Source organism: Triturus cristatus, chromosome 1_1 (assembly GCF_964204655.1).
Source record: "Triturus cristatus chromosome 1_1, aTriCri1.1, whole genome shotgun sequence".
Classification (NCBI taxonomy): domain Eukaryota; kingdom Metazoa; phylum Chordata; class Amphibia; order Caudata; family Salamandridae; genus Triturus; species Triturus cristatus.
The window spans coordinates 42,450,292-42,477,385 of record NC_140579.1 but is presented as its reverse complement, the minus strand read 5'-3'; the positions used below and the strand labels follow the sequence as shown (position 1 = coordinate 42,477,385).

At 44.2% G+C, this 27,094-nt stretch overlaps 1 protein-coding gene across 5 annotated transcripts in view; it reads left to right on the top strand.

Moving 5' to 3' along the window:
* Positions 1 to 27,094, top strand: part of LOC146869312 (RNA helicase MOV-10-like) — a 524,894-nt gene that overhangs the window by 229,681 nt on the left and 268,119 nt on the right. For 4 of the 5 annotated variants that reach the window (XM_085647618.1, XM_085647767.1, XM_085647535.1 and 1 more), the window contains exons 7-8: positions 8,452 to 8,614; positions 9,602 to 9,756. The exons of the other annotated variant lie outside the window; for it this stretch is intronic. In XM_085647618.1, the coding sequence (XP_085503744.1) occupies positions 8,452 to 8,614; positions 9,602 to 9,756 (318 nt within the window). The remainder of the gene's footprint in view (positions 1 to 8,451; positions 8,615 to 9,601; positions 9,757 to 27,094) is intronic. 5 annotated transcript variants of the gene reach the window in all.

Below are 27,094 nucleotides of genomic sequence, written 5' to 3'. Positions count from 1 at the left end.
AACATCTACTATTCTTTAAGATGGAGGGAATGTAAGCACCAAACGGCGTGACACGCCAGGTATGCGAACACATGGAGAGAAATATTGCCTTTCAGCGGGAAATGGTATAGTCCAAAGCTCTGTCAGGGCCTTCGGTGGTCATATCACTGAAAATACAAGATTTGAAAAAAATATTATTGTCTACGGGTGCTCGTGGAAGATGATTTCTGTGGACTGGAATCTAGAGAATGCTAACGTGATTCTAGTATTTTACTAACCTCTGCTGGTCGTTTTCTATCAAGAAAGTTAAAAAGAGGCAGTTGCCAGAAAAATTAAAAAAAGAAAGTCCCTCAGCCAGACCCCCCCCAGGATATAGCGGCATGGATTAGCAAATTTAGCAGCCCAAATATGGAAATTTAGCGGCACAAATATGGAAATTTAGCGGCATTTTTGCGGCGCTTTATTTTACTCCTAATCATTCATTTTCAGCCTGAAGCCAATGGAGACTGTGTTAGCAGAGTATTCCACTTGTAATAGGCATGTTTAAAGTATCTGCCGCTCTACGGAAGCACAGCTCCAGTCCTAACCTTGTGGGCGTGTGCTGTATTTCTCCCTGGGATGTTCTAGTGCTCATGTATGCATCGTGTCGGGGCACCGCTGCCTCTGGACCCGAGAGGCAGTACACCTCTTCCTCAGGCACCCTCTTTTGCAAATGTTTTAACTAGTGCTATGGGGGCCCTCAACCATGAGATCAGTAATGTTGAGGAAAGCCTAGGTGTCACCAAACAGGTTTTGCTGGAAGATAAGCAGGCTCTACCAGCATCAGACGTCGCCGGCCCCAGTACTGAATCAAGCAACCCGAGTTGATTAAATACATCTGGGTCCTCCTGATGGAGGAGAGTTAATCCTTGTATTACACATGAACTTGTAACTATTAATTCAGATCCAGCTAATTCTGTGAAGCCTTTGACTGAATTTTCTCAGCTCACACCCAGGGAAAAGTAACAAAGGACTCTTTGCGTACTGTTCACCGTAAGGATAAAGTGCTTCCCAATCCACTTGGCAGTTCAGTGTATACCACTGCTGCTGTAGTGAATTTGGAGATTAGGTCAATTTCAGCATCACAAACTCTGTACATTCCCAGCACTCAAGAGACTATTTGACTAATTCACGGGTAAACTAAAAGCAATTGAGTGTGCCATTTTGACTTGCCCACCTCTGATCACCTACCCACGTCAATTTGAAGAATTGAGGGTGCCACTGATGCCCCCCAATCTTGTGGGACCATACAGCACCTTGATTCAGATAGCTGTATTTCCAAGGAAACTAATACTGTAACATTTGTCCCTCAAGCTAATTCTGCTAGTCTTCCTGTAATGTCTTTCTGACTCTGGATGTACAGACTGCACTGTCACTGTGGGCTGTTCCCATCTGAAATGGCTGCTGCAGATTTGGAACCATGTTAGGCAGCGATTACGTGTTATTAATTCATATATACAGAAAGAAGGGAGAGGCAATGCTATAATGACCAAAGAGTTCATCTCTGAGCATGTCATAAAAAGCAACATTAATTTCGAATATATCCTACCCCAAGATCCACAAGTACTTGCTAACACAAGCCTGCGCTGCAATGTAACGCAGCTCCGTGTTTACGCTTCCTGCTTCGAATGCTCGATGGCTTAATGGCTTTTGAATGAATCACAGCTCACAACCCCCTCCGCTGAGACTCGTCTGGCCGGCCCTCTTGAAAGTGGTGTAAAGGACTCAACCATATCACGGATGCCTTTTTGCAGACACATGCCATAAATAACCGTGGCAAATGCAAGCACCAATGATGTGCAAAACAAGAGTACGTGTCCGTGGGCATGCTGCACACCAGGCCTGTAGTAATCTAATGTTTGCATGCAAGCCTGGTGTGCTTGAAACCGGCTATTAAAAGATTCCTTCAATGTTGCATTCACCAGGGCAGCAATGGTTTTATTGTGCCAGTCAGCAAGAATAAGTGTATTTCGGACCTATCAATCCACTGAACGTGGAGTGTGCGTGCAAATGAAGGATTTTATGCCTGCTTCGGTGTGTGCGTACAACTGTGCAGAGACGCAACTAGAGCCAAATTGTTTTTGGGGGGGGGCGCTAATTCCTACACCAATAGGCAGAGTGGAGGTGCAGGGGGCTGTAAGAAGGGGTGAAAACAGAACAAAGCCTAGTTAACAAGAGAATGGTCTTTTAAAGACCTGTAAAGAATTCGGGTGCGGCTGCCTTAAGACGGTCGCCAGCCCGGAAAGCTGTCTCAGCCCGGACTGACACACGACGGGGGAGGGAAGGGGCTGAAGCCCTTTGAATCTGTCACTGTGGGTAAAATATACATACCTGCCCCCGCATCCATGTATCGACGGCTTTTCAATTTCCCTCTGGATTCACAAATCTACATCTTTAAGATGAAATTCGTATGGACCTTCAGCGTTTTGGCGCATTTTCTAATTTTCGCTGGCAGTTTTGTAAAAATCGCTTCATTTTTACAAAACTGCCAATTTCGCGTTTTTTTTGCAAATCGCAAAATCCTGGAGCGTCTGCTCAGCAGAAAGCAATTCTGGTATTTTACTGACCTCTGCTGGTTATTTTCTTTCAAGACAGTTAAATAGAGGCAGTTGAACAAAAAAGAAAGTCCCTAAGCGGAAGCAGAAAAGTCCTAGGGCTGATCTACAGAGCCCACAAAGAACATACACATATAAGTTATACTAAAGTATATATACTAAAGTATATACTGAAGTATATACAAGAGGTCTTGAATGCTCGACCTAAAAACTGGGCCATGTCTGTTTTGTTAGAAACTGTCGGGAAGTTTGAACAGTCTTTAAAACCTGGGAGTGTACGAGCAAAACCGGCACGTCTAGTCACCCCACTTCAAAATGCAAAACACATATCAAAATAGAAAACATAAAGAACATTTATTCATAAAAAAAACCTGTTACAGCACCTTAGGATAAATACAAAGTTGTTCGTCTATCAGCTAATTATTTAAACTGGTGGTTAAGTCCTCAGCAGTACATCAGTGACAAATCACCACTACGCATTCCCCATTTGGCATTTCTTTGTACAAAAATCCTAATGCGAAAATACTTGGATTATTTAGCATAATTTTTTTTAAAACACCGGATAAGCAATTGTTATACTGAGCTTCCTACCACACTCCTGCCATGGCGAAGCCTTATAATTAATGTTAATCAATAAAATGATTGTCAGCCAAGTCGGACTGGCTGGATTGGTACCTCAATAGCTCCTTAAACTACAAGTAATAATAAAAGGAACATTTATCATTTTCAGATTCTAAGATATGGGACCAATTTATACCCACAAAGTATCTGGTCAAGGAATACTATTTTAGTAGACCTACTTTTTCTCTTCAAATAGTTATTTACTACTCATATTGGTTACTAACCATCTTCCTAGCTAGTGTGCACTTGTTTAGGTGACTTGGCAAGAAACCCCTTCAAGAATTTTTACTTTCATATCCGATCAACATCACCTCAACGTTTCTTGTAAGGGAACTGAATTAATTTATCAGTGGTCAACAATGCACTCTGTTGGTAATCCGGCTGTCCTTCTAAAATAAATAAATACATCATCTAGACCGAAGACCTTCAGAAGACCTGGCTCTTCCAACAGTAGCAGCTTCCCTCTCCCCCCTAGCGCCTTGAGACCCTCGCGGGTTTGTAGTGCGCTTTACAAATGCCATGATTGATTGATCCATAGCTTTTTGCCCTCATTGGCGTCCTGAGAGCAGTACCTGCCGACTTTGCTAAATTTCAACATTTTAACTCCGTTTTAAAATATTTGCAGAATGTTTAACTTTCCTAAAAATATTCCAGGTGGTGAGTTGGATTATAAATAAGCCCTCCAAACTTGCACTTTCCCACAAATCTGCGGACTGCAAGTAGAATAGTAAACTTGGCTTTAGCACCTGAAAGATTCCAGGTTGATGGAATCCTGGATCGTAACTGACTACTGATGCTTCAGGGTGTTTATCTCCCCTTTTTGCACCCACCTTGTCCTAAGGTGTGAGACCTGAAGGCTCACTGCTCCGGGGAGAAACAGTGGTACTCCAGTACAACTCCATCTTAAACCATTCCAGCCCTATGCAATCTGCTTTGTGCTCAGCCTCAAAGGCGATGGTCTAGCCAGCGGCAACTGTTCCTGTTAACGCTGGACTCCACTCACATGCACACACTCAACATGTCAATCAGAGCAACCAATCAGGACGCCCTGACGCCGCTCAACCTATTATGTGACTGAAAGTGTCCTGTATGAGACACAGGACAAGATGTCAGCTGTGCACGCACCTTGACTGCAAGTCTAATATGCTAGGAATTGACACAACATTGCTGTTGTGAATTGTTTTGCTACTTTTCAGCGCAAAATATGTTCAGTGCAAAAAACCTCATGTCAATTTGCTGTTCTATACTGCTTGTTGCCAGCCTTACATTATTTTTACCCAACCTAACGGTATTGAAATTGTTAGCCTCATACGGACAAAGGTTGGGGAAGAGTGGGGTATGGAAAGGACACATAGGTGTAGTATACTGACTCGTCCACCTCAGATAAATGAAAGGATGAGGCAGAACGAAACATCACTTGCAAGTTCTCCACAGACCCACGTGGCAAGGTCCTCAGACCCACTGGCTATCTCACCAGTGAAATTTACAGGTGAATATGCACAATTCATTCATTTTGTATGTAACTATGTGGATTTATATAACGTCAAGGTTTCGCAAGCAATACAACGATGTACAAGTGAAGGCAAGAGTTGAAAACATTGTTTTTAAATGAATCTCCGGAGACGTTGTTCATCTTGTATAGCACGCAGCAAACTATGATCCAAAGATTTTTTCAAGAGTTTTATATAGCGCGAACTTGACCCGAAGATATCAGGTATCAGAGCGCTCATGAGCACCGGTTTTGTTACAGATGGACAGATTCATTTTTGTTGGGCACGGGGAGATTAAGCAATTTGCCCAGAATCACAGGATGTTGAGCGTCGTTGCCGAGACTCGAACCCGGTTCCCCAGCTTGAAGTCCACCGCTCTAGCCCAGGTAACGTTGCAAAATCTGGTTTAAAATGATTACACCACGTCAAAGCTGTGCAAATATACAAATCTTTGTATATTTTTCTAAAGGCAGCCTTCCGTTATACCAATTAAACATTTGCAACATGTTGAACTTAAGTCCGAAGGGATAAATAAATAATGCATTCAAACAGATGTCAGGTTTATTTTGGCCTTGTTTATGGATTCATGAATCAGTTTTTGAAGTTCTGTTGAGCACCGCTGAAAAACAGATCCCTCTCTAGCCATTTGCACCTTACACAGGTAAAGCAGGGACTAGAGACACAGAGAAAGAGGATATCCCACTGTTTTTTAAGACCAGGCTGCACACAAAAGAGACATATAAAAGAGTTTTGTTTCTAAAAATCAAACACAGATATAATGTTGTTGTGATTAATGCCCGTCTAAACACCGCGGTGTATGCATGTGTTAAGGTGTCACACTCCTGAAGGGGTGTGCGTGAAGCAGTCTTCTGCAGATCCGGAGTGTGCGTGCGCTCAGCCGTCGCACCCAGAAGAGGTATCCATGAAATCCTCGTCGGCAGACGCAGGGTGTGCATGCGTTCAGGCACGACACTCAAAGACTGTGCATGAAGACCTCTGCTGCAGGCATGGAGTATGCGCGCACAAAGAAGGGAACGGGCCGCATGTGGCAAATAAATAGACCACTTATAAAAAGCCAATTTGAGTATGGCGCCGACGCACCGATTAAAGATTATTTACGCTCTCTTTAATGCTCGGAAGCCGAAACATCTGCGGGCTACAATTAAAACCACGTATATATATTTAAAAACAGCCTTGCCGCCTCCTGTGCCTTCTTGCAATTCTGGAGTTTCCGGACTGACTCCTATATTCTGGCCTCATTTTTCACTGTCTTTCTTCACCTGTCGGAAGGAGGCGTCGGAGCCAGGAGAGCCGCGCGCAATGACTCTAATAAACCAGCGAGACGCAAGTGCAAACAGAGGCATTCCGGTATAGCCAATCCGCCTCCCACGTCACAGAAAGGACTTGATAAGCAAGCATTGAAAATGCAATAGGACTCGCATTTACGGGAGACCTATTGCATTAGAATCCGAAGTGCGGGTGGGAAGAAGGCAGGAACGGGAGCAGGGAGGGGGGCTGGTGTGGTCTGAAGTCACGGACTGTGGGAGGGGAGGGGGAACGCAGGGAAAGAAAAATGCTGTTGGAAGTAAAGGGGCTGATAGCCGCAAAAGGATACAAATGACGAATGAGGAGGGACTAACAAGCCTCAAACCAATCGGAAGGCAGCATTTAACACAAAAGCCAATGGGCAGAGAGTGGGCGGAGCTTCCACACTGCAGTATATACTGTATGCCTCGCAAAGCGATGGCAGCGCATTCGCGCTGCTACGCTAAGCGAGACCTAAAAAGTAAAGGATGAGGTCAGCCTATGATTTCACCAAGATGGGTAGACATTCTTTTTCATAATATTTCATCATTATTTTTGTTTGTTGCTTGCCATTTCATTATTGGCCCTTTGCTCAGTCACCATTTCATCTTTGGCGAGTACTTAGCATATCCTGATTCACTTTAATGTTGGTCTATTATGTCCAAATATTAAACGAAGCAGGATACAAATAATAAAATATGTATGATATTGCATTCAATTAAAAGTAAATATTTAAAGAAAACGATTTCAAAACTTAAATACAGAGGAATTCGGCAGGCCCTTATCCGCTACCCACACTAAGTTCATAGATAATTAAGAACCGTGAGTGGCATTCATTTATTTGAAAAGAGCAACAATAGAAAAAGCTAATTTGTATACAGTAACGGAATTAAAAGGAATATACTTAAGTGACATCGTTTCAAAGGCAATTAATTTGGGGAGAGCAAGGGACCTAAAACACAATATAAAACTACATTAAAATATTCTACAAATACACAAAATAATGGGTTGCATTTAGCAGAAAAGAGTAAGAAAGGGAACATTAGGTAACTTACAGTGGGGAAAAATAAAATGAAAGGTTAGTCATTAGTTTCCAGGAAATAGCAAGAACGAGGAGATGGGGATTAGAAAAAAGCACCACTGAGGTGGCTGGAGAGAAGAAAAAGCAGTGAAAGAGTTGGCGTGTGTCCGCTGAATGTCTTGGGCTGGTACGCGAGGAGATCCAATGATCTTCAAACGAGATTGGGTTTTGCCAGTAAGGAATGTTCCCAGAATGTGTGTGGTGCTCTTCTGTTATTGTATGGCACCATGTCTAGGCTCCATTAAATGCATCTCTGGAAATTCATCCTCAGTGGCCACGTTGTCTGGTGCCATTGTTTGGCCTGTGTTTATTTATGAAAATAATATATAGGACTACTTAGATCTGCCACAAGATGAATGGACTAATCCGTCTCTGAAAACGGACCCATTTTATGTCTTGCTTCGTGCAATAATTCAGTTGGATGCTCATGCGCAATGCGAAAGGTACAACCTGTAAAGGGAAGTTGATGTTTGTCCAAATCGGCTTGAAAACTGTGTAATCCTGTTTTGGTGTAAGGACCAGTGGGAGAAATTGAGAGAGGTAATGTAAAATTGGAGTTTATTCTAGCCAATGGCGACTTTTTCAGGGTTGCCATTGTAGGCTTCCATAAAAACATGTTGAAAGACATTTAGGCTGGGCATGGCTAGTGTAAAAATAGCAAAGGCATGCATGACTTACACATGCAAGGAAATTCTTGAAGTGAGGTTCACTTACTGTACTTTTGTTAATTTACTGACATTGTAGCAGATGCAAAGAAAATGTGCCCAGCTCCTGGAAATAAAGAGTTGCTACCTTTGCTAAGTATAAATGCATCTGTACCTTGGGGAGCAGAAATTCAGGAAATCATGAATGCGGTCATAGGAGTTTTGGTGTTGTAATAGGTCTGACATAAAGGGACTAGCCAGAACATTTAAATACCCCCATTTGAACCACATCTTCAATCACACTAATAAAGGTAAAGCAAGCAAACCCGGCCCTCCTTTGAAGAACTTGCTTTGCCCTTTCACCCTCCTCCATCCAATCATCCATTCATCATTTCACCCTTTTATCAATCCGTTCATCCATCAATATATACACCAATCCTTTCTTCCATCTGTCCATTCTTCATACTTCACTTTCACATCCACACCCTTCCGTCATTGTATTCCCCATTGGTATTATTGATCAGCAGATCTGCAGACAGAAGGCTCGAATGAATCATGTTTTAGTGGGACTCGCTTCACCAGCCCAACTGGCCCAGTGGGAGCCCCTGCTTAAGCTGCCTAAGCCTGGACCAGGAGAGGCGTTCTCTTGTGCACTTTATTTGAGCCATGCCATCAAAGACACTGTCCCATGAGTGCTGACCGCTTGACCCAATCTGCATTCCCCGCTGTGCTTCCAGGTCATTGCTTGCGGCAGATCTGCAGTTTTCAAATTACAAGGGCCGCTTCCAGCTCCTGCTGCAGCTGGAGGAGATCCAGATGGAGGTGGACATCAGAAGATATGATCAAACGGACATGAGCATGGTCCAGGATTCGAGCAGCAGAAGGCTTCTCATTTTGTCTGTAAGAATGTTTTTGCCTCTAGTGGGTGACGTTTTAAATATTCCCATCAGTTTGAATGTCACATTGGTATTGTCTTGAGGTCAAGCACATATTGAAGTCTTATTTTGTTGAATTCATATTCTGGGTATAGAAATAACCTACCTTGTTATGACGCGTCTCTGGAATAAATACGTTTGAAGCCTTTGGGATATCGAGTTCTAAGGGGAAGCCTCTGTTCAGGTGAAGGAAGGCATTAAGCCAGCCTTACTTGCAAGACTTGGTTATAATATGATGCCCCCTTTGCTCCATTTTATAGGTGTGTTTGAATTTCATGGGGGGAGAGGGTGGGAATGTTTACTTTGTACCATTTATTATATTTTAAGGTGGAACGCTTGCTGGTATTTACACAAACTAGCTGTGTGCCAAGAAAGGCAGGTGCACACAATTCTGTGTTTGTGCATCAGAGATAGTTGTGCAAACTCCGCTTTTAATCCTTCTGGCTCCATCAAAAGTAGTTCTGTTCATTTGGTGAATAGAGAGACCTATTTACCTAAGCGTGGGTCTATTTGTTTTTGTATACTTAATATACACGCCCACAACTACTACTATACAAGGAAAAGCCAAACATCCTTTGAGTATGTGAACATTGGCCATTGGTATTGCTGGAACAAATGCTGGTGCGGGTGTGCTGCTGGCACTGTCTTGGGCTCTTTGTTATGAGCTGTCAGATGCGCCTGCTGAGGTGCAGCAATCCTTGGGGAATAATCATTCGCAAGCAGCCAGCCATGGGCACCTAACCATTGATCATGGGCTCCTTATTGGCCATTTGTACATTGCAGTGGCTACAGTGTTTCGCAGTAAAGTGGTACTAAGTGTAATATTAGATATAGGATTTAGGTTCTGTTTTCTGTTCTTGATTCTAGCAAGAGTTGGGGAAGATGGATAGAAGCCATTTTAGCCCAGCTACATGTTTTTGCGTCTTTGCCTAATATTCCTCTTGTACCACAGGTTCCTGGTGTTGCTGAAAATAGACCGTCAGTGCTCCGAGGAGATCACCTCTTTGTAACCCCTGCCAACCACCTCGGAGGGCGAAATATCATCCGGTACAAAGGCTACGTGTACGCGGTGGAACTGGAACAAGTCAAGCTGGGGTTCTCCCAAAAGTGAGACTGCTGGTCCTCGTTTTCTCAAGCATGCCTCATTGTACTTTGTAGCGGGTTTGTCACTGAAGCCATGTCGGGTTTGAGGGGAGGGATGCGGGTAAACTGGCATGGTTCTACTTTCTGTCATAGTCGCTTCTTCTGATTGTCTTCAGCTGATTTTCTTTTTATTGCATGGCTATTACCCGTTTGCTTTGTTTGTGCTCCTCTGTAGTTTGTTGGTGTCCACCTACCTCTCGTCTATTGCAGCGTGCACCAAGTTGAGGAAATAAGTGCCCAAAGCATTTAACTGTTACATGACTGAATAAAAGCGCAAAAGCAAAACGTAAAGCCAGCTACTTGACGAAAATAAAGCCAGGAGCCATTCACTAGGACAGTGCTCCATCTCTACTCATAAAATACAGCACTTTTTGGATACCCTATAGCCCCATCGTTGACACATGCTTGCTCTTTCTTAAATTACATTCTGACAGATTGTTCAAAGGAAATCTGCCAGGCTAGACCCCTCGTAGAACAGTGTAGGGCTTTACTTGATCATCACTTCTCGTTAATACATTCTCCTTTCTGTTCATTATACGTCAGCTGAAGAACTGAAACCTTTCACTGTTCCCTTCTTCGAAGTAAAGACGCAAGATTTTAATGAAATGTCTCCTGGTTGGGCGTGGTGGCAAGTAAAAGATAATTTTTGACTAACGCCAAAGACTGGTTTGTCATGGCCATGCCCAGATCATTACTCTAACAAATCAACCATGGTTGATATGGGTGCACTTCAGTGGGTAGAGATGTGAAGGATTTAGATAAGGTAAATACTTATATCTTCACCGAAAGGTGAGCAAGGAAAGTCTTCCTTTTTGTTTATTTACCCTCACACACCCTAGGGGTGTCATGCTTCATCATCGGGTCACCCCAACGCCTAAAAGTCGGGGTGGGCTCAACCACAGTGTTGGGAGCTCTTGTTAGAAGTTTTTGACCTGGGGGGCTGAATAAGTTAAAATACCTCAGATAGATCCCCGGTATCCCTTTATTCTTGGGTCTATCTGGGTAACTAAAAAACAAATATTGGGTCTTATTGGGAGTCTTATGGTCCTAAGACCCTAGTGCCAACATGTTTCAGTCCTCTAGTGGCCGTAAAGGTCCTGGACTTTCTTCAGGGCAAGGTTGGGCCTCCCTAGGAGACAGGAAAGATGGGAGTTCCCTATCCTGTACGTGGTGTAAGGGCAGAGTAGCTGCTCCTTGTTTAAGTCATTGATTATTTATCAATAATGTGTTAAACTCCATCTGTGAAGAGAAGAACAAACAACGAAGAAAAACAGAACAAAAACAAAACAACATACATTTGTATGGTAATGTCATAGTATTTCTGTAATACTGTATCCCACATTGCGTGCTGTGGAAGTGATTAAAGAACCACACGTGCCAAATTGTGTCTATGACATAGTGGTTATCAATTTCTTCCAAACATGTGCCACTCACGTCCATATCTTCACATAAAACTATTACGTGATAGATGATTGGTGGGGTGGCAATTGCACTCAAAAGACTGACAATTTCCTGTCAGTAAGTCTATATATTCACTAGTAACACACTCCATGCCTCACACTCGCTCCACACTCATACCGTGTTTGTGAGAATAACGGTAATCTTAGTCATGTTCATATATCATTAACCCTCCTCATCAAGGTTTGTGCATTAAAATTCAACGAAAATTCCCTTACCCAATTCTTGAATGGTTTCTGTATCTCAGGGGACCGTAAAGCATCTAGGGGTAGCTCTATAGTCAAACCCTAAAGTTATGACCCCAGGAGGTTAAGGGAAATGTGGGTAAACAGGGTAAGTGGTTTTTACCAAAAGACGCGCATCTTAACCCACGTATTCCCCAAATGGAGGAACACGGAATGAAAACGATGGCAATGGATCTCAAAATGCCTATCCGTCACTTACTTCGTCAAGAGTCCTGCCCCGTGTGCACACCTACTTGGCTTCGGTTCCCGGCTTTTGCGATAGTAATACGAAGGAGCCGCGTTTTTGTACCTTCATGTTGTCAGAGGCACTGATTGGTAGGCGGCAGTCGGCGCGGTCAGAATGACGTTATGGCGCACATGACGTAAAAGGAATCATGGGAGTAATAGTTTCTCATGATATTAGTGAGACACAACGGAAAATAAGTGTATATCTTCCGACAATTTGTCATAGTCTCTTAAAGAACAGGACAAAGGTCAAAATAACGCGTAACACTCAAGCGTTAGATTCAATCTATTGTACTTTAAGAGTGAATTATCGGAGGCACAGTGTTTTTTTTATTTATTACGCTTCTCCGACAGATGACTACGTAATTTTAAACGCAACTGTTTATTTCATTACAACACTCACAGATTCAAACTTTTGAAAAATGAATCGGTACTAATGGTAATTAGTTGGCTCACACTATACGTGAACCTAAGTGGATGTATCGAACCGGGACTCTTGCTAGTATTATGTTCCAAGGATTGTGGGAATTGTAGTTACCCAATTTTTGAACTATTGGACTGTATGAGTAAGTTGTGGGAGGCACAGTGTGTTTTTATTATTATGCTTCTCCGACAGATGACAATCATATTTTGAGCACAACTGTTTATTTCATTGGAACACACGCAGGTTCGAAATTTTGAAAATGAGGCTATAATAGTGGTACTTAGTAGGTTCACACTGTAGGTGAACCTAAGTAGATATATCAACCGGGACTATTACTAATATTATGTTCCAAGGATAGTGGGAATTGTAATTACCCAATTTTTGAAAAACCTTTTGATACACCAAGTTCATTGATATTTATTATCACTCCTCACTTGTCCCATAGGGATAGCCCTTAGGGGGGTGTTGTAGCAACTGTTTGGGTCGTAGTTTTCAATGGCAGTTATTTTCCTCATATCGGGACTGACACGACGCCATAGGATATACGGTGGTCGTATTCATATTCCCTTCATACAGGACAGATGTTGAAGCCAAAAAAAGGGGTGTATTCTAGTACTGCTATTTTAGAGGTGAATCAACACTAGTATGGCCATCCTGTTTAAGGTGCCTAAGTTGGATCTATAATTTTAGGGGGCATCTTAACACACAGACATAGGGCCTAGTCGTAATTGGACCCATTATCTTCATCTATTTAGTTGGTTCCAAGGTATGCAGTCATTTAGGCCCCTTTCATAAGTTTTTAAACGGTGAACCCAACGTTGTTCACGCTCCAGAAGTTTGCGTTGAAGGTTATTTACATGTTTGATTTTTTCTATAATGGTCCACCTGATCTCTGTGTCCTTGTGTTTTTTTTCATTGTAGTGTGCAGTCAGTTTCGTTGCTGTTATTGCACGTCTTATTGTACTCCTGTGTTCACTGATGCGCACTTTTACTTTTCGACTTGTCATTCCAATATACATTAGGTCGCATCGGCACTTGATCATATAGACCACTGCTTCAGAGTTACAATTAGTATGTGATCTCTGTTCCCATGGAGAGTGTAATCCTAATTCTATTGTTTTGGTATGTTCAGTAAATGGACATGCTACACATGAGCCACATGGGTAGTGTCCAGTCACCTGAGGCGTTCTCCAAAGAGTTAGTTGATTGGTAGTTTTTGGTGTGTATGTGTCAGTATGTACCAGTACATCTCTCAGACTTGTGTTCTTTTTGAATGAGAACATAGGTTTCTCAAAAGATATTGTATTAGAGGTCAAAATGGACCACTTTTTGTTTTTATCTTCTTTAGATCATTGGAAGATGTATTATATGTTGTAACACATATCAATTGGTCAGAGTGTTTTTTTACATGTGTCTCCAACAGGGCCTCTCTTGGTGTATTACGGGCTCTCTTGTTTGCTCTATCTATGATCTTAATCGGGTACTTTTTTTGTTTGAGTTTGTTAGTGAGGATAGCTGCTTCCTTTTTGTATGTGTCAAGATCCGAACAGTTTCTACGAACCCTTAAAAACTGACCTACAGGTTGATTTTCCCTAAGCGAGCGTGGATGTGCGCTATCAAACCTAAGTAGGCTGTTCTTATCTGTAGATTTAGTAAACAGAGAGTTCTTAAGAGTACCTTCACTAGCTGTGAAGATTACATCTAGAAAGGATATTCTTTCTTTGTTCATTGTCATTGTGAAGTGGAGGTGGGGATTCAAACTGTTGATATGAGGAAAATAACTGCCATTGAAAACTACGACCCAAACAGTTGCTACAACACCCCCCTAAGGGCTATCCCTATGGGACAAGTGAGGAGTGATAATAAATATCAATGAACTTGGTGTATCAAAAGGTTTTTCAAAAATTGGGTAATTACAATTCCCACTATCCTTGGAACATAATATTAGTAATAGTCCCGGTTCGATACATCTACTTAGGTTCACCTACAGTGTGAACCTACTAAGTACCACTATTATAGCCTCATTTTCAAAATTTCGAACCTGCGTGTGTTCCAATGAAATAAACAGTTGTGCTCAAAATATGATTGTCATCTGTCGGAGAAGCATAATAATAAAAACACACTGTGCCTCCCACAACTTACTCATACAGTACAATAGTTCAAAAATTGGGTAACTACAATTCCCACAATCCTTGGAACATAATACTAGCAAGAGTCCCGGTTCGATACATCCACTTAGGTTCACGTATAGTGTGAGCCAACTAATTACCATTAGTACCGATTCATTTTTCAAAAGTTCGAATCTGTGAGTGTTGTAATGAAATAAACAGTTGCGTTTAAAATTACGTAGTCATCTGTCGGAGAAGCGTAATAAATAAAAAAAACACTGTGCCTCCGATAATTCACTCTTAAAGTACAATAGATTGAATCTAACGCTTGAGTGTTACGCGTTATTTTGACCTTTGTCCTGTTCTTTAAGAGACTATGACAAATTGTCGGAAGATATACACTTATTTTCCGTTGTGTCTCACTAATATCATGAGAAACTATTACTCCCATGATTCCTTTTACGTCATATGCGCCATAACGTCATTCTGACCGCGCCGACTGCCGCCTACCAATCAGTGCCTCTGACACCATGAAGGTACAAAAACGCGGCTCCTTCGTATTACTATCGCAAAAGCCGGGAACCGAAGCCAAGTAGGTGTGCACACGGGGCAGGACTCTTGACGAAGTAAGTGACGGATAGGCATTTTGAGATCCATTGCCATCGTTTTCATTCCGTGTTCCTCCATTTGGGGAATACGTGGGTTAAGATACGCGTCTTTTGGTAAAAACCACTTACCCTGTGTACCCACATTTCCCTTAACCTCCTGGGGTCATAACTTTAGGGTTTGACTATAGAGCTACCCCTAGATGCTTTACGGTCCCCTGAGATACAGAAACCATTCAAGAATTGGGTAAGGGAATTTTCGTTGAATTTTAATGCACAAACCTTGATGAGGAGGGTTAATGATATATGAACATGACTAAGATTACCGTTATTCTCACAAACACGGTATGAGTGTGGAGCGAGTGTGAGGCATGGAGTGTGTTACTAGTGAATACTTACTGACAGGAAATTTTGTCAGTCTTTTGAGTGCAATTGCCACCCCACCAATCATCTATCACGTAATAGTTTTATGTGAAGATATGGACGTGAGTGGCACATGTTTGGAAGAAATTGATAACCACTATGTCATAGACACAATTTGGCACGTGTGGTTCTTTAATCACTTCCACAGCACGCAATGTGGGATACAGTATTACAGAAATACTATGACATTACCATACAAATGTATGTTGTTTTGTTTTTGTTCTGTTTTTCTTCGTTGTTTGTTCTTCTCTTCACAGATGGAGTTTAACACATTATTGATAAATAATCAATGACTTAAACAAGGAGCAGCTACTCTGCCCTTACACCACGTACAGGATAGGGAACTCCCATCTTTCCTGTCTCCTAGGGAGGCCCAACCTTGCCCTGAAGAAAGTCCAGGACCTTTACGGCCACTAGAGGACTGAAACATGTTGGCACTAGGGTCTTAGGACCATAAGACTCCCAATAAGACCCAATATTTGTTTTTTAGTTACCCAGATAGACCCAAGAATAAAGGGATACCGGGGATCTATCTGAGGTATTTTAACTTATTCAGCCCCCCAGGTCAAAAACTTCTAACAAGAGCTCCCAACACTGTGGTTGAGCCCACCCCGACTTTTAGGCGTTGGGGTGACCCGATGATGAAGCATGACACCCCTAGGGTGTGTGAGGGTAAATAAACAAAAAGGAAGACTTTCCTTGCTCACCTTTCGGTGAAGATATAAGTATTTACCTTATCTAAATCCTTCACATCTCTACCCACTGAAGTGCACCCATATCAACCATGGTTGATTTGTTAGAGTAATTTAAGTGATTAATTGACTATAAATAGGAGGAGTTACTCTAACTCTGTAACCTCTCTACCCTTCCAGGTATTGAAAAAAAAGTTTTTTTCATCTAACCGTTAATGTGTACACGTGCCCAGATCATGCCTGCCAGCTACTAGAGCCTCATGACTTTGACAAACACTCAGGAGGTTTTGCACCTCTGAGCTATCTCTCAGGTTCCTCAATTCTGCACTTTGGCGTTGAATTCTCCAAAATGGCTTTTTTTCCTCTCTGAAACATTCCTGGTTCTGTTGATCTGTCTTTGTCATTGTTGGACTTGGCCCTTTTGGCAGGTTCACCCCGAAACTTTTCGCGTTCTCCTAGCCTTTTTCTGTAACCTGGTGTTGGTGATTTTAGGCCTTAGAGCACTTTAGCACTGGGGTCCAGTGTAAAGTGCGTGCGCTCTCTGTGTATGTGTGGTGAGTCGGGCCTGCCTTTCCATAGGAATGCATGGGGGATGTTAGAATCCGGGGTCTCTGGTTGGCGCAGGTATGCACTTGCGACAAGCAGGGACCCTTTCCTCTAAGTCAGGGCATAGGATTACCTCTTTAAAAATAACTCCTGCTCACCCTCTAGGTAACGTGGCGCGAGCAGTCAGGCTAGATTTCCAGAGGGCATTAGGTTAAGCGTTCAAGATATCTCACACGATAATCACCACCCCACCACACAAAGACACAAGGCTGGATTTATATCAAAATAAAGTTCTTTATATAAAAGATTTCTGTAGGCAGGTTGTCAAAATACAGCTCTCTTGTATAAATGTTCCAGTTACTTTCAAATGCTTTCAGGCAGTCCACAGTTCTCAAAATGGCAAAATTGTACTTAAAATAGCTTCCTTAGGGTGTCTGTGCGCTTCGTAGCGCCTTGCGTATGCTTCGTACAAGGTTTTGGACGTCACTTGCCGTTTCTCACGCTTCTCGCGTGAGCACGCGTACTCGGGACGTGAACCGTACGGACCGTACCTTCGTTGGTACGCGTCGTACACGTCCGGTACGCGTCTTGCCAAAGCTCACGCTTCCCGCGTGAGCGCCGTCAATGTATCTAATGCTGGACGAACCGTACCTTCGTTGGGACGCCTCGAACAGCTGATTTCGACCCTACAAAAGCTCACACTTCACGCATTAGTCGCGTAGCGGGTCTACAGCGCTAGTACGGCCCGAGCAGCAGACGGGTCATACTTTAGCGCGCTCGCACACAGTCCCTTATTTCTTGCCCAAAGATGATCACAGCAGCTTCAGGGGTCCCTGCAGGAGCGTCCCACGTCGCGTTGTCGTCCCTCTTTGGCAGTGGGCGGCGGTGCCTCGTGGGGTGCTCCAGGACGGTCTCGGCCACACGATCACAGGCAGGAGAAGGAGGGGCAACTCGGGGGCAATCTTCAGCGCGTCGCGCTGGCAGCTTCGCTCAGGGGGTAAACAGGGCATCACAGGTCCTTACAATGCTCTCCACTTCCAGGGGTCGCAGAGGCTCGGCGCTTGGAGCCTGGTCAGGTTCTTCTTAACTGCCCCCCGAGCCGTAGCTCGCAAAGTAGCTTGCTGTGCTCGGGCCAGGCAGGCCTTTACTGTGCTCACAGCAGCCCCGGTGGCAGAAGTCGCGGTGCTCAGAGAGAGGGGGACGCACAGGTTCTCTGGGGTCAGCGTTCAAGGATTGTCTCCAGCAGTTTCTCTTCTCCTTGGGGAAGGTAGCGCCCACTGTTCCTGGGGCGCAGGCCAGGGGGCAAGTTCACAAGCAAGCCCTTGGAGATTGTTTAAAAGCACAAGTTGAATCATAGTCTTTTCCTTTAGTCTTTTCCTCTCCTTCCAGCAGACAGGCACCCACTGCAGGCCAGTCTCTCAGGCAGAGAGACAGTATTCCTCCTTCAGCTTCTCCAGGTCCTTCTCCTTCAGGCAGAGGTTCGTCTTGGCGCAAACAGGATCTGATTTCTTAGGAGCAGGGCTCCTTCTTTTATAGCACAATTCTTTTGTTCTTTGTCGCCAGGGGGCCTGGGCCTGGCTCAGTCCAGTTCTGGAGCACTTTGTTGTGGTGACTCTTTCCTTTCAGCAGCAGGGCAGAGACATCAGCCGCTCCACAGGAGGCAGAGCCGGCATTGTGGTGACAGAGCACAGGTCTATTCAGAGTCAAAGGTGTACTCCTCCCACCCATCCTGGTGTAATTTCTCTACCCACCACCTGGCAGCCAGCCTGTCTCCTGGAATTCCCCAGCCCTGCTCCTTTCTGTTGCTAGGCAGAACACACACACACAGCAGAGGCGGACTGAAATGACCAGGTCAGTAAATACTAACTTTCTAAAAGTAGTATTTACAAACACAGGATATTAAAATAAACTTTACTAAAAGAAGTATTTTATTATTCTGAGTTCAGACATACTAAACTTGACTTTCTACCATGCTCTGAGTCCACTGGGATTACAGCGTGTAGTAATTCCAGCAGCCCATTCTGGCCTATGGAGAGCAGGTAGCCTTCAATAGTGAAAAACGAAAATGGCTGTAATTCACTATTAAGACATGCCACACACATCAGGGCATGTCCTACCTTATGCCTACAATGCACCCTGCCCTTGGGCCTACCAGAGGGGTGACTAATATGTAGTTAAGGGAAGGTTTAGGGACTGGCAAGTTGGTGCACTTGCGCAGTCAGCGCGACAGTACCAGACTGCACGCAGGTTCTGCAGTGGCAGACCCTAGACACATTTTACTAGGCCGCTTCTGTGGGTGGCACAACCAGTGCTGCAAGCCAACCAGCAGCAATAGTGTGCGCAGATTTATGGTGACTGGATGAGAAGTGCCACTTCTAGAAGTTGGCATTTCTGTGTACTGTGTGTCTCCCTGCATGATATGAATTGCATATCTGGCTTGTGATTGACAGGAGCTGAGAGGGCTGGGGAATTCCAGGAGCCAGGATGAGTCTGCCCGGTGGTGAATGGAAAGATCTGCATGTAGATGGGAGGGAGGAGTTGCACCTGGGACCTGAATAGGGCTGTGCCTTCCCTCCACAATGCTGGCTCCACCTCCTGTGGTGCGTCTGATGTCCATGGCCTGTCCTGTGAAAAGGAGAGGAGCTGAGCAAAACAAAGTGCTCCAAAAATCCCCTGTACCAGTTCTGACTGGTATCCCCCCAGCCCTGTGCTGTTACACAAAGGATTTAATAGTATAAATATAGGGGCTGTGACCCCATGTAAAGGTTCAGTGTTCCTGTTCTGTTCCTGACGGAGGGAGCTTGCTGCTGCTGGGGCCCAGGAGGGACCGCCATGGGGGCTGCCTCCCTGCTGGAGGGCCCTGTGTGCTGGCCCCTGGGCCCAGCTATGCCCCTTCCTCTCTAAGGACTTACTCTCTTTACTCCTGGACTTTTGCCTCATCTAGCGCCTGGGAGCGCTTTAGTTCCCTTTTGCTGAACCTCTGCCAGGAGCGTGGGCTGCGCAGCGCTGTGCTGCCGCCCCTTTTTCAAGGGAATCCCAGTGTGAGGGATTCCCCCAGTGATGCTGTTGGAGCGGGTGCCCACCCCGCGTTCTTGTTAATGGTGGCCGTGTTATGGCCGCACGCTGTAATTAATGGAAAGCGGGTGCCCACCCCGCTGTATATGCTGCAAATTGATTTTATCTAAAAGCGGGTGCCCACCCCACACTTTACAGAGTGAAGGATCACCGCCGCTGGCCTGGGCCAGAAGTCAGGCAGCATCATGCCTGTCGTGGAATTGCTGAGAAGAAGAGTGCGGCCGGTAGCTGTGCTGCGTGCTGGGGGAGGACGGGAGCCTACCCCGCTTCTACAAGTACTGGTGACGAGTCCCGGGTCCCAGGAGGGGGCCCGGGTGAAGAGAGGAATGCCGCTACCCCGGTATACTCCAGGCGGGACTCCCGGAGTGAAGAGGGAGTCCCGCGGGCCGCCGCAGAACAACCGGGAGAGGAGCAGAGTCCCCACCCAAAGTCCCGGTGAGTGCTCAATTGGCGAGCGGCCCCATCTGGCAGCAGGCCGCTCCACCGTTGAAGGAGCAGTTCAGTTCCTTTGTGGGGCATGTTTTGTTTTAGGAGCCAGCGCGCTCCAACTTGGGGCAAGTTATTTGCAAGCCCCGTAGGGGCCAGAGGGCACCGAGGTGCCGTGCCCGTATTCTTTGTTTCCTGCTGCCCCGATGGCTAGAGGGCAGCTGTCACGTGGGGCATAATTTGTTTCAGGGGCCAGTGGTTGCTCCAACAGGGCCATGTTTTACTTTTCAGAGCCTATGTGGCTCCAACGATTGCCCCCGGTATCTCAGAGCCAGATGGCTCCAACAAAGAGGACATAGCTGTTTACAGAGACCCGTGAGGCTCCAAGGCTTTGTATTTGCTTCAGAGCCCCATGTGGCTCCAACGAAGGGGGCACATTTGTTTTAAGGGCCATTGAGAGCCCAGCCTCATTTTGCTATTCCCAGCTGCCCAGCAAGTAGTGGGCAGCTGCAACGTTTAGGTCTTTCTTTTCTTCAGGGGCATGTTGGTAGTTCGGAGTGAGATGCACTCCTTTGCCCATCCTTCCACAGCTGTGCAGCACTTAGTGCCAACTGCAACGTTTAGGTTTGCGCAATTGCGCACCCCTGACTCCTGCTGCTAGGCAGCGCGCCCTGACATTCTGGACACAGGGCATTTGAGCCCCTTTGGGATGGCCAGTTGGCCAGGGGGATTGTTAGGTTTATAGGGCGCCAGGCCCTACAGTGATTTTGGGTGCTAGGAAATGTGATTCATGTAGAATGATTTACGCATCCTGTGTTCTACCTCTAAATGTGTTTTATGATTCTGAGGTTGTTTTGCATATCATGGTTTATGCTAGTGAGATTATGTTCCACTGTGTGAGTTATGCCCCTAATGTAGTTCTACTTAGGAGGTTATTGTCTAATGCATTTAGACTTGAGGGAATTGCATAATGTGTTTATGCTGGTGAGGTTGGCGCAGAATGTAATTTGCGCCTGATGTGATGCTGTGCATAATGTAGTTTGTTACAGGCCGATGCTAAGTACAGTGATTACCAGTAGTTACTGGTTGTGTTCTATGTTTATGATAAGTTCTACATTTACTAAGTTCACTTTGTGATGGTACTGACAGTGGTCCAGTTGGCCCTGTCAGGAGTAAATAATTCCCTTGTAGATATGACCTAGTGCCATATGGCACCATGTATATTATGTGTTTACTATTCTAATGTGTTTTGAGAATACAAAGGCTATTTTTGATATAACCTTGTGTGGAGTTCCTTTTGTAGTGTGCCTGGGATGTTGTTGCTGTGTGCCTGCGCAAATGCTTTACACATGGCCACCGGGATAAGCCTGACTGCTCGTGCCAAGCTACCGAGGGGGTGAGCAGGGGTTATCTTTGGCGTGTAACTCCCTTGCCCTGACTAGAGTGGTGGTCTCTGCCTGGATTTGGCGCAAGCCTTAGCCAACCAGAGATCCCATTTCTAACAGTCATCCTACTTGTCTTGGTTCGCAACCCATTGGAGTTTGTTGGTTATAAGATTTGGCTTACATTTTTAAGTGTAGTGAGGAGGCAAATCAATTTGACATGTTAAGCAACCAAAATATTAAAGCAAGCCATAAAACCCAGGTTAGTCACACTCAGAGCTTTTGGTGCCAAAACCAACGGATTCAGCAGGAGTTCAATAACTACATATCTAACTTTGTGGGGGCCCTCTCCGGCCACCGCCTTGGAACTTGCCCTACTGGAGGATTTTTGACCTTCATAAAAAATAGGTTTGAAGGTTAAAAAAATTAAACCAGGGCAATTCACTTGGTGTGTTCAACCTCTGCTCTATTGCAGAGGACCTGAAATTGCACCTCCACAGAGAACAGTGACTTTTGATTGGTGCTTTAGTTTTTCTTGGTGCTATTTGACCTAAACATTTAAAAATATACCTCTTTTTCCCCCGAACTAATTTTATATGCTCATGTTTTTACTCCATTTTTCCTCCATTTCTTAATCAGTTGGAGATATTGTGTTCTTTTCTTTAAAATGGTTGGTACTGCTTGAACTTACTGCATACTTGTCTTGCAATTGCCTACTACTTGTGCCATAATTTCCAGGGGTTGAGCAGAGATTCCCCCAGAACTGTGTTTTGACTTAATCAAAGGGTTTGATTTGGTATGGGTACCACCCTCCCAAATTAATAGCCCCATTTCTGACAATGATAATGCATACTTGGAGGCGCAGGGCACAGCGCAGAGGCAAGATGGCGTCATTGTGATTGGAGCGCGAACCGGCACAGGCTGACCTGAGAGCTCCACTCTCCTGTGTGTTGATGGCGGCATGGTTTGAAAACCGAACGAGCTCATGAACCCTCATGAATCTTCGTGAACCCCCAGTGAGCCTTTTGCGTCAAACTGACTAAATACTTAACAAGGATTAGCTGTTATGCATCCAGTCAGACAGCGGGCATTTACAGTGATTTCAGCGATTACAGCGATTACAGGGGGAGACAGCGTTGAGCGTTGGAACCTGTTCAAGCCTACGATAATCGCAATGTGAACCCAAGAGATGTGCTATCTATGGTTATCTAATATTTAATACTGAACATCGAACACCGGCGAGATCAGTGAGATCAGCGAAGGCACCGGAATGCAATCTCCTTCGAGTTACCGATAAAGATAGAGCTGTGTCTGTGGGGAAAAAAAAACCCCGGAGTCTAACCTGGCGGTTGTGACCTGTTTCGCAGCTCGTTCGTCGGATCTGTCCGTGGCAGGGACGGCTCTGGCGGTCATGTCAGCTTCTGCTACGTTCGGTCTTCGGTAATCCTACGGTGACCTGCGCTGCAACGCTAATCCCGCAGTGAGCGCTTCAAGTGATTGGTGGCTGATGCTGGTCGATGCGGTGTTTCGTCTTTCACTTTTCCTGCCTCCTAGGGCACACACTGTTTGTCGGGACAGTGCTGCTCGGCAAGAGGAGGTGGCAGAAATTCAGACGACCAGGTAATTTCTTTGAAGGTGAGAGTGAGGATAAAGGAGAGCAAGAGCAAGAGTGAGGAGCAACGCTTAGGACGGTAATTACTAACTCAAATACAAACCCACCTAGAAACATGGAGCAGGACCAGGAGCAGAGGGCTGACCCAGAGCAGAAAAACGACACCAATATTGATAATGATTTATTGGGGTGTCAAGGTGCCCCGGGTGACCAGCCTACTCAGCTTACTTAGGAGATTCACAGTGGTCATACCCGCCCAGAAACAAGAGGGCTGAAAGTCAAGATGGGGAGAGAAAAGGAGAAAGATAAGGAGAAGGAGAAAGAAAAGGATAAAGAAAGGGAAAAGGAGAAGGCCAAAATCAAAGTCACAACAAAATCGAAAGGCAAGGATAAAGATAAGGAAAAAGATAAGGACAAGGATATGGTCGGTGATGATGAAGAATGTAGAGATATAATTGATTTGATGGAGAAAAAATCGAAGCGGCTCCAAACAATAAAAAACCTAAAGATTGCTGCAAGAAGCAGCGGACAACCAGACACTACCCAACCTCGAATATCAAACATCTTTAACACTGTGGCCAAAATATCTTCCGGCCCTGTAGAGGGATGCAGCCAACCCGGACCTGATTTGAAATCTAGTAACACAACGCTAGGGGTACAGGGAGTTAACCCCCTAACTAGCGTGTGTACTGAGAGTCTGCCAGGTGTGGGAGAAGCGTTGAATACTGCACAAACGGAATCAAACGAAGCATACGAACCAAATGAACTGTATAAGACCACACCTGTACAAACAGGTGCGCAAGGAATAGAAATACCAACAACAGCGGTCATCACAACGTTAAAAAAACCGAGTATCGGCATAAGTCTCCGCTCTGACCGTTCCAACATTAAAGCCACTCAAGGCTTGGAAGACACCAGCTATCTTCAATGCCCTGCTCGGGACCAAGATCAGAACAAAGCCCACTCTGTGCTACAAGAACCCGATCCTGTCTCAAGTTCAGGTTCTGAAATTTATGAAACCGGCGCCTCAACCTCAAGTGAGCAACAGAAATTGGAACAGACAAGTTCCGAATCTATTATGTCAGACCCTGAATTATCAGAGCTCGATGCAAAGAAACAGAAAACCTCCTTAAGAGGTAGCTCTACAAAGAAGAAACAGGAAAGAAAAAGGGAAAGGCAAAAGAGACAAAATAGACTAATGTTTGAAGACACCACGGATCAAGGGAGTAACAACGAACAAACAAACTATAAACCCAGGAATATTTTACCACAAGAATCTGATGTAAACCTAAGTCCCATGGGGAAGGCTTTGAGGAAACCGAATATATCTAAAAACCTGCAAATTGAGATAGGTGACGATAATCAAGATCAATCAGAACTCTCCCTGTGCGATATCCTCAAATCAATTAAGAACTTTCATGAAGATGTCAAACATGATAATAAGAAAAACCACGTAGCTATCCAGAAGCTTCAAGGAGCAATACAAAAGGTGGGACAAACCTGTCTAGAGATTTCGGACAGAATGGCCTCTGTGGAAATACGCACGGAAAATTTGGAGAAAGATGTCTGTGATCTACAAACACTTGGGAAAGAACAGGATGGCATAATCAAAGACTTAATGGTGAAGGTTGAAGATCAAGAAAATAGAGCCAGACGAAACAACCTACGTTTTCTTGGGGTTCCTGAGAACGCTGAGGGAAATGATCCATGGGGTTTTATAATCACACTACTGAAAGAATCATTTCCACATCTACAAAAGTGGGACTTTAACAAGGAAATACATCGGGCCCATCGCTTTCCCTTGATACTCCCTAAGCGAACCAAGACATCAACACAATATCCCCGGGCGTTCCTTGTTAACTTTGGCAATTTTGTGCTACGTGAAACTATTTTTGATCTCGCACGACCTACAAAAAAAAGAGAATTTAAAGACTTTGCGTTCTTTTGCAGACCAGATTGGGCCCATGCTACTGTCGAAAGAAGGTGGAGGATGAGACAACTATTCACCCCGTTTGAACGCATTGGCGCCACTGTTTACTTACAGAATCCTGCACGGTTAAAGATGATCTTTAACGGCAATACAAGAAGCTTTACTAGTGAGATTCAAGCTGAAGCGTATTTAAGAGAAATCACAATCTCAGACAAAAACAAACCCAAAAAATAACCGTAATTCTCTAAAAATAACCTAATCTGAATTTAGTTAGATATAACAGGAATGTTAAAACAAGCAAGTCATAAATGGCAAAGAGGGAGGGGAGCACAAAAAAATAAAAAACACACAGGGATGTTAAGAAAATGGGAAATAAAGATATATGTCAGGTCAGCCGCCGCTTGCTGCCCTCTGACTGCAATGATGCCCACAACCTGGTTCAACCTGAATCAGGTAGCCTCTCTTAGGGGAATTGGGGGGTGGGGATGGGTGGCGGGGAAGGGGGCACTAGATTTTCTTTCTATATTTACACATTCAGTCTCAATTTGTTTTAAGGGGCTTGGGGGGGGGAAGTGAGATGGGGAGGGCTTACAGGCGTAACGATCAGGCTAGGAAAATTGGTATTCCTAAAGCTTCAAAATGAGTAAAATTAAAATTTTAACTATTCACATATGTGGCCTAAACGATCCAAATAAAAGACAGAGAACAGCTGTTGGTCTTAACTCAATTGGGGCAGACATTGTCTGCCTCCAGGAAACTCATGTTGAAAGGTCCCAAATTGTAGTCTTAAAAACTCTCGGATATAAGGTGATTACGGCAACAACTCAGAGCAATAAAACACGGGGAGTTGCAATTTTAGCTCGTAGCCGGGGTCTTCAATTCGGTAAATCAGCTGCAGATAAATCTGGTCAATGGGCAATCACCGAATGCCATTATGGTGTGGGGAAGAAATTAACTATCTGTTCGGTATACGGGTGTGTTGACGATGACCCAGGTCTTTTAGAATTTTTATCCAACGAACTGGTTCATTGGCCACTACCATTGATAGTATGTGGTGATTTTAACTTAAATCTTCCTTCAAACTGGGCACTGGGGCACAATAAACTTAAGTATCAAGGTCGAAACCCGAAAGTTTTCAGAGCCCTTGAAGAATTATGCAACACACATGGGTTATCCGACTGTTGGCAATTGAAGTGCCCAAACAATCCAGGATACACTTTTTTTTCAAACCCACATCTTAAGTTCGCAAGGCTGGACTATATATTTGCATCACACAATATAGCCACACATAGCTCCATAGATCGACTACCCAAGGTATTGTCCGACCATAACCCTCTAACCATATGTCTTGATACTGGTAAAATAGAATCTAAACACAATAGGTGGACGTTCGAAAGGGCTCTTCTGCTGAATGAAGAATATTGTAAGGTTCTAGAGAACTGGATCCCCGAATTTTTAGAAAATAACCTTGGCAGTGCACCGCTGGAAATTGTCTGGGATTCCCCTAAGGCGGGAATCAGAGGAGAAACCCTGAGATTCTCAATTAAAAACAATCAAGAGGAAAAATTTTAATTAAAAAACCTACAAAATGAATTAGCTAAAAAAGAGGAAGAGGTCATAATGGCAATCCGGGGAAATATCAATATTGAAGAGGCAATTAGAGACGTTGCCATTACAAAAAATCTAATTGTAGATGTGTTCTCAAATAAAGCAATCCGTAAAGCCACCCAAAATAAAGAAAAAATCTATGAGCTCGGGGAAAGTATCGGCCATCATCTTGCAATTCGAGCTAGACAGTAACATACGGATAGTACAATTAAAGACCCCATTAAAGGCCTCACCCAAGATCCCAAAGAAATTGGAGATTGTTTTAAAAGATATTATTCGGAACTTTATACAGAGACTTATAAAAAACAATCTCAAATTGATGACTATTTGGAGACGGTTATATGGACTCAGCTTTCCCAAACAGACAGATAGCTTGGCAGAGGCGCCGCAATGGATCGAAATATTACTATCAATTAACAGTCTTCCCTCGGGTAAAGCAAGTGGGCTTGATGGAATTCCCTCTGAATTTTATGCCAGATTCAGTAAACAGCTAAAAGAGATACTTATAATGTTGATGACCCAGGTCTTTAATGGTGGACAACC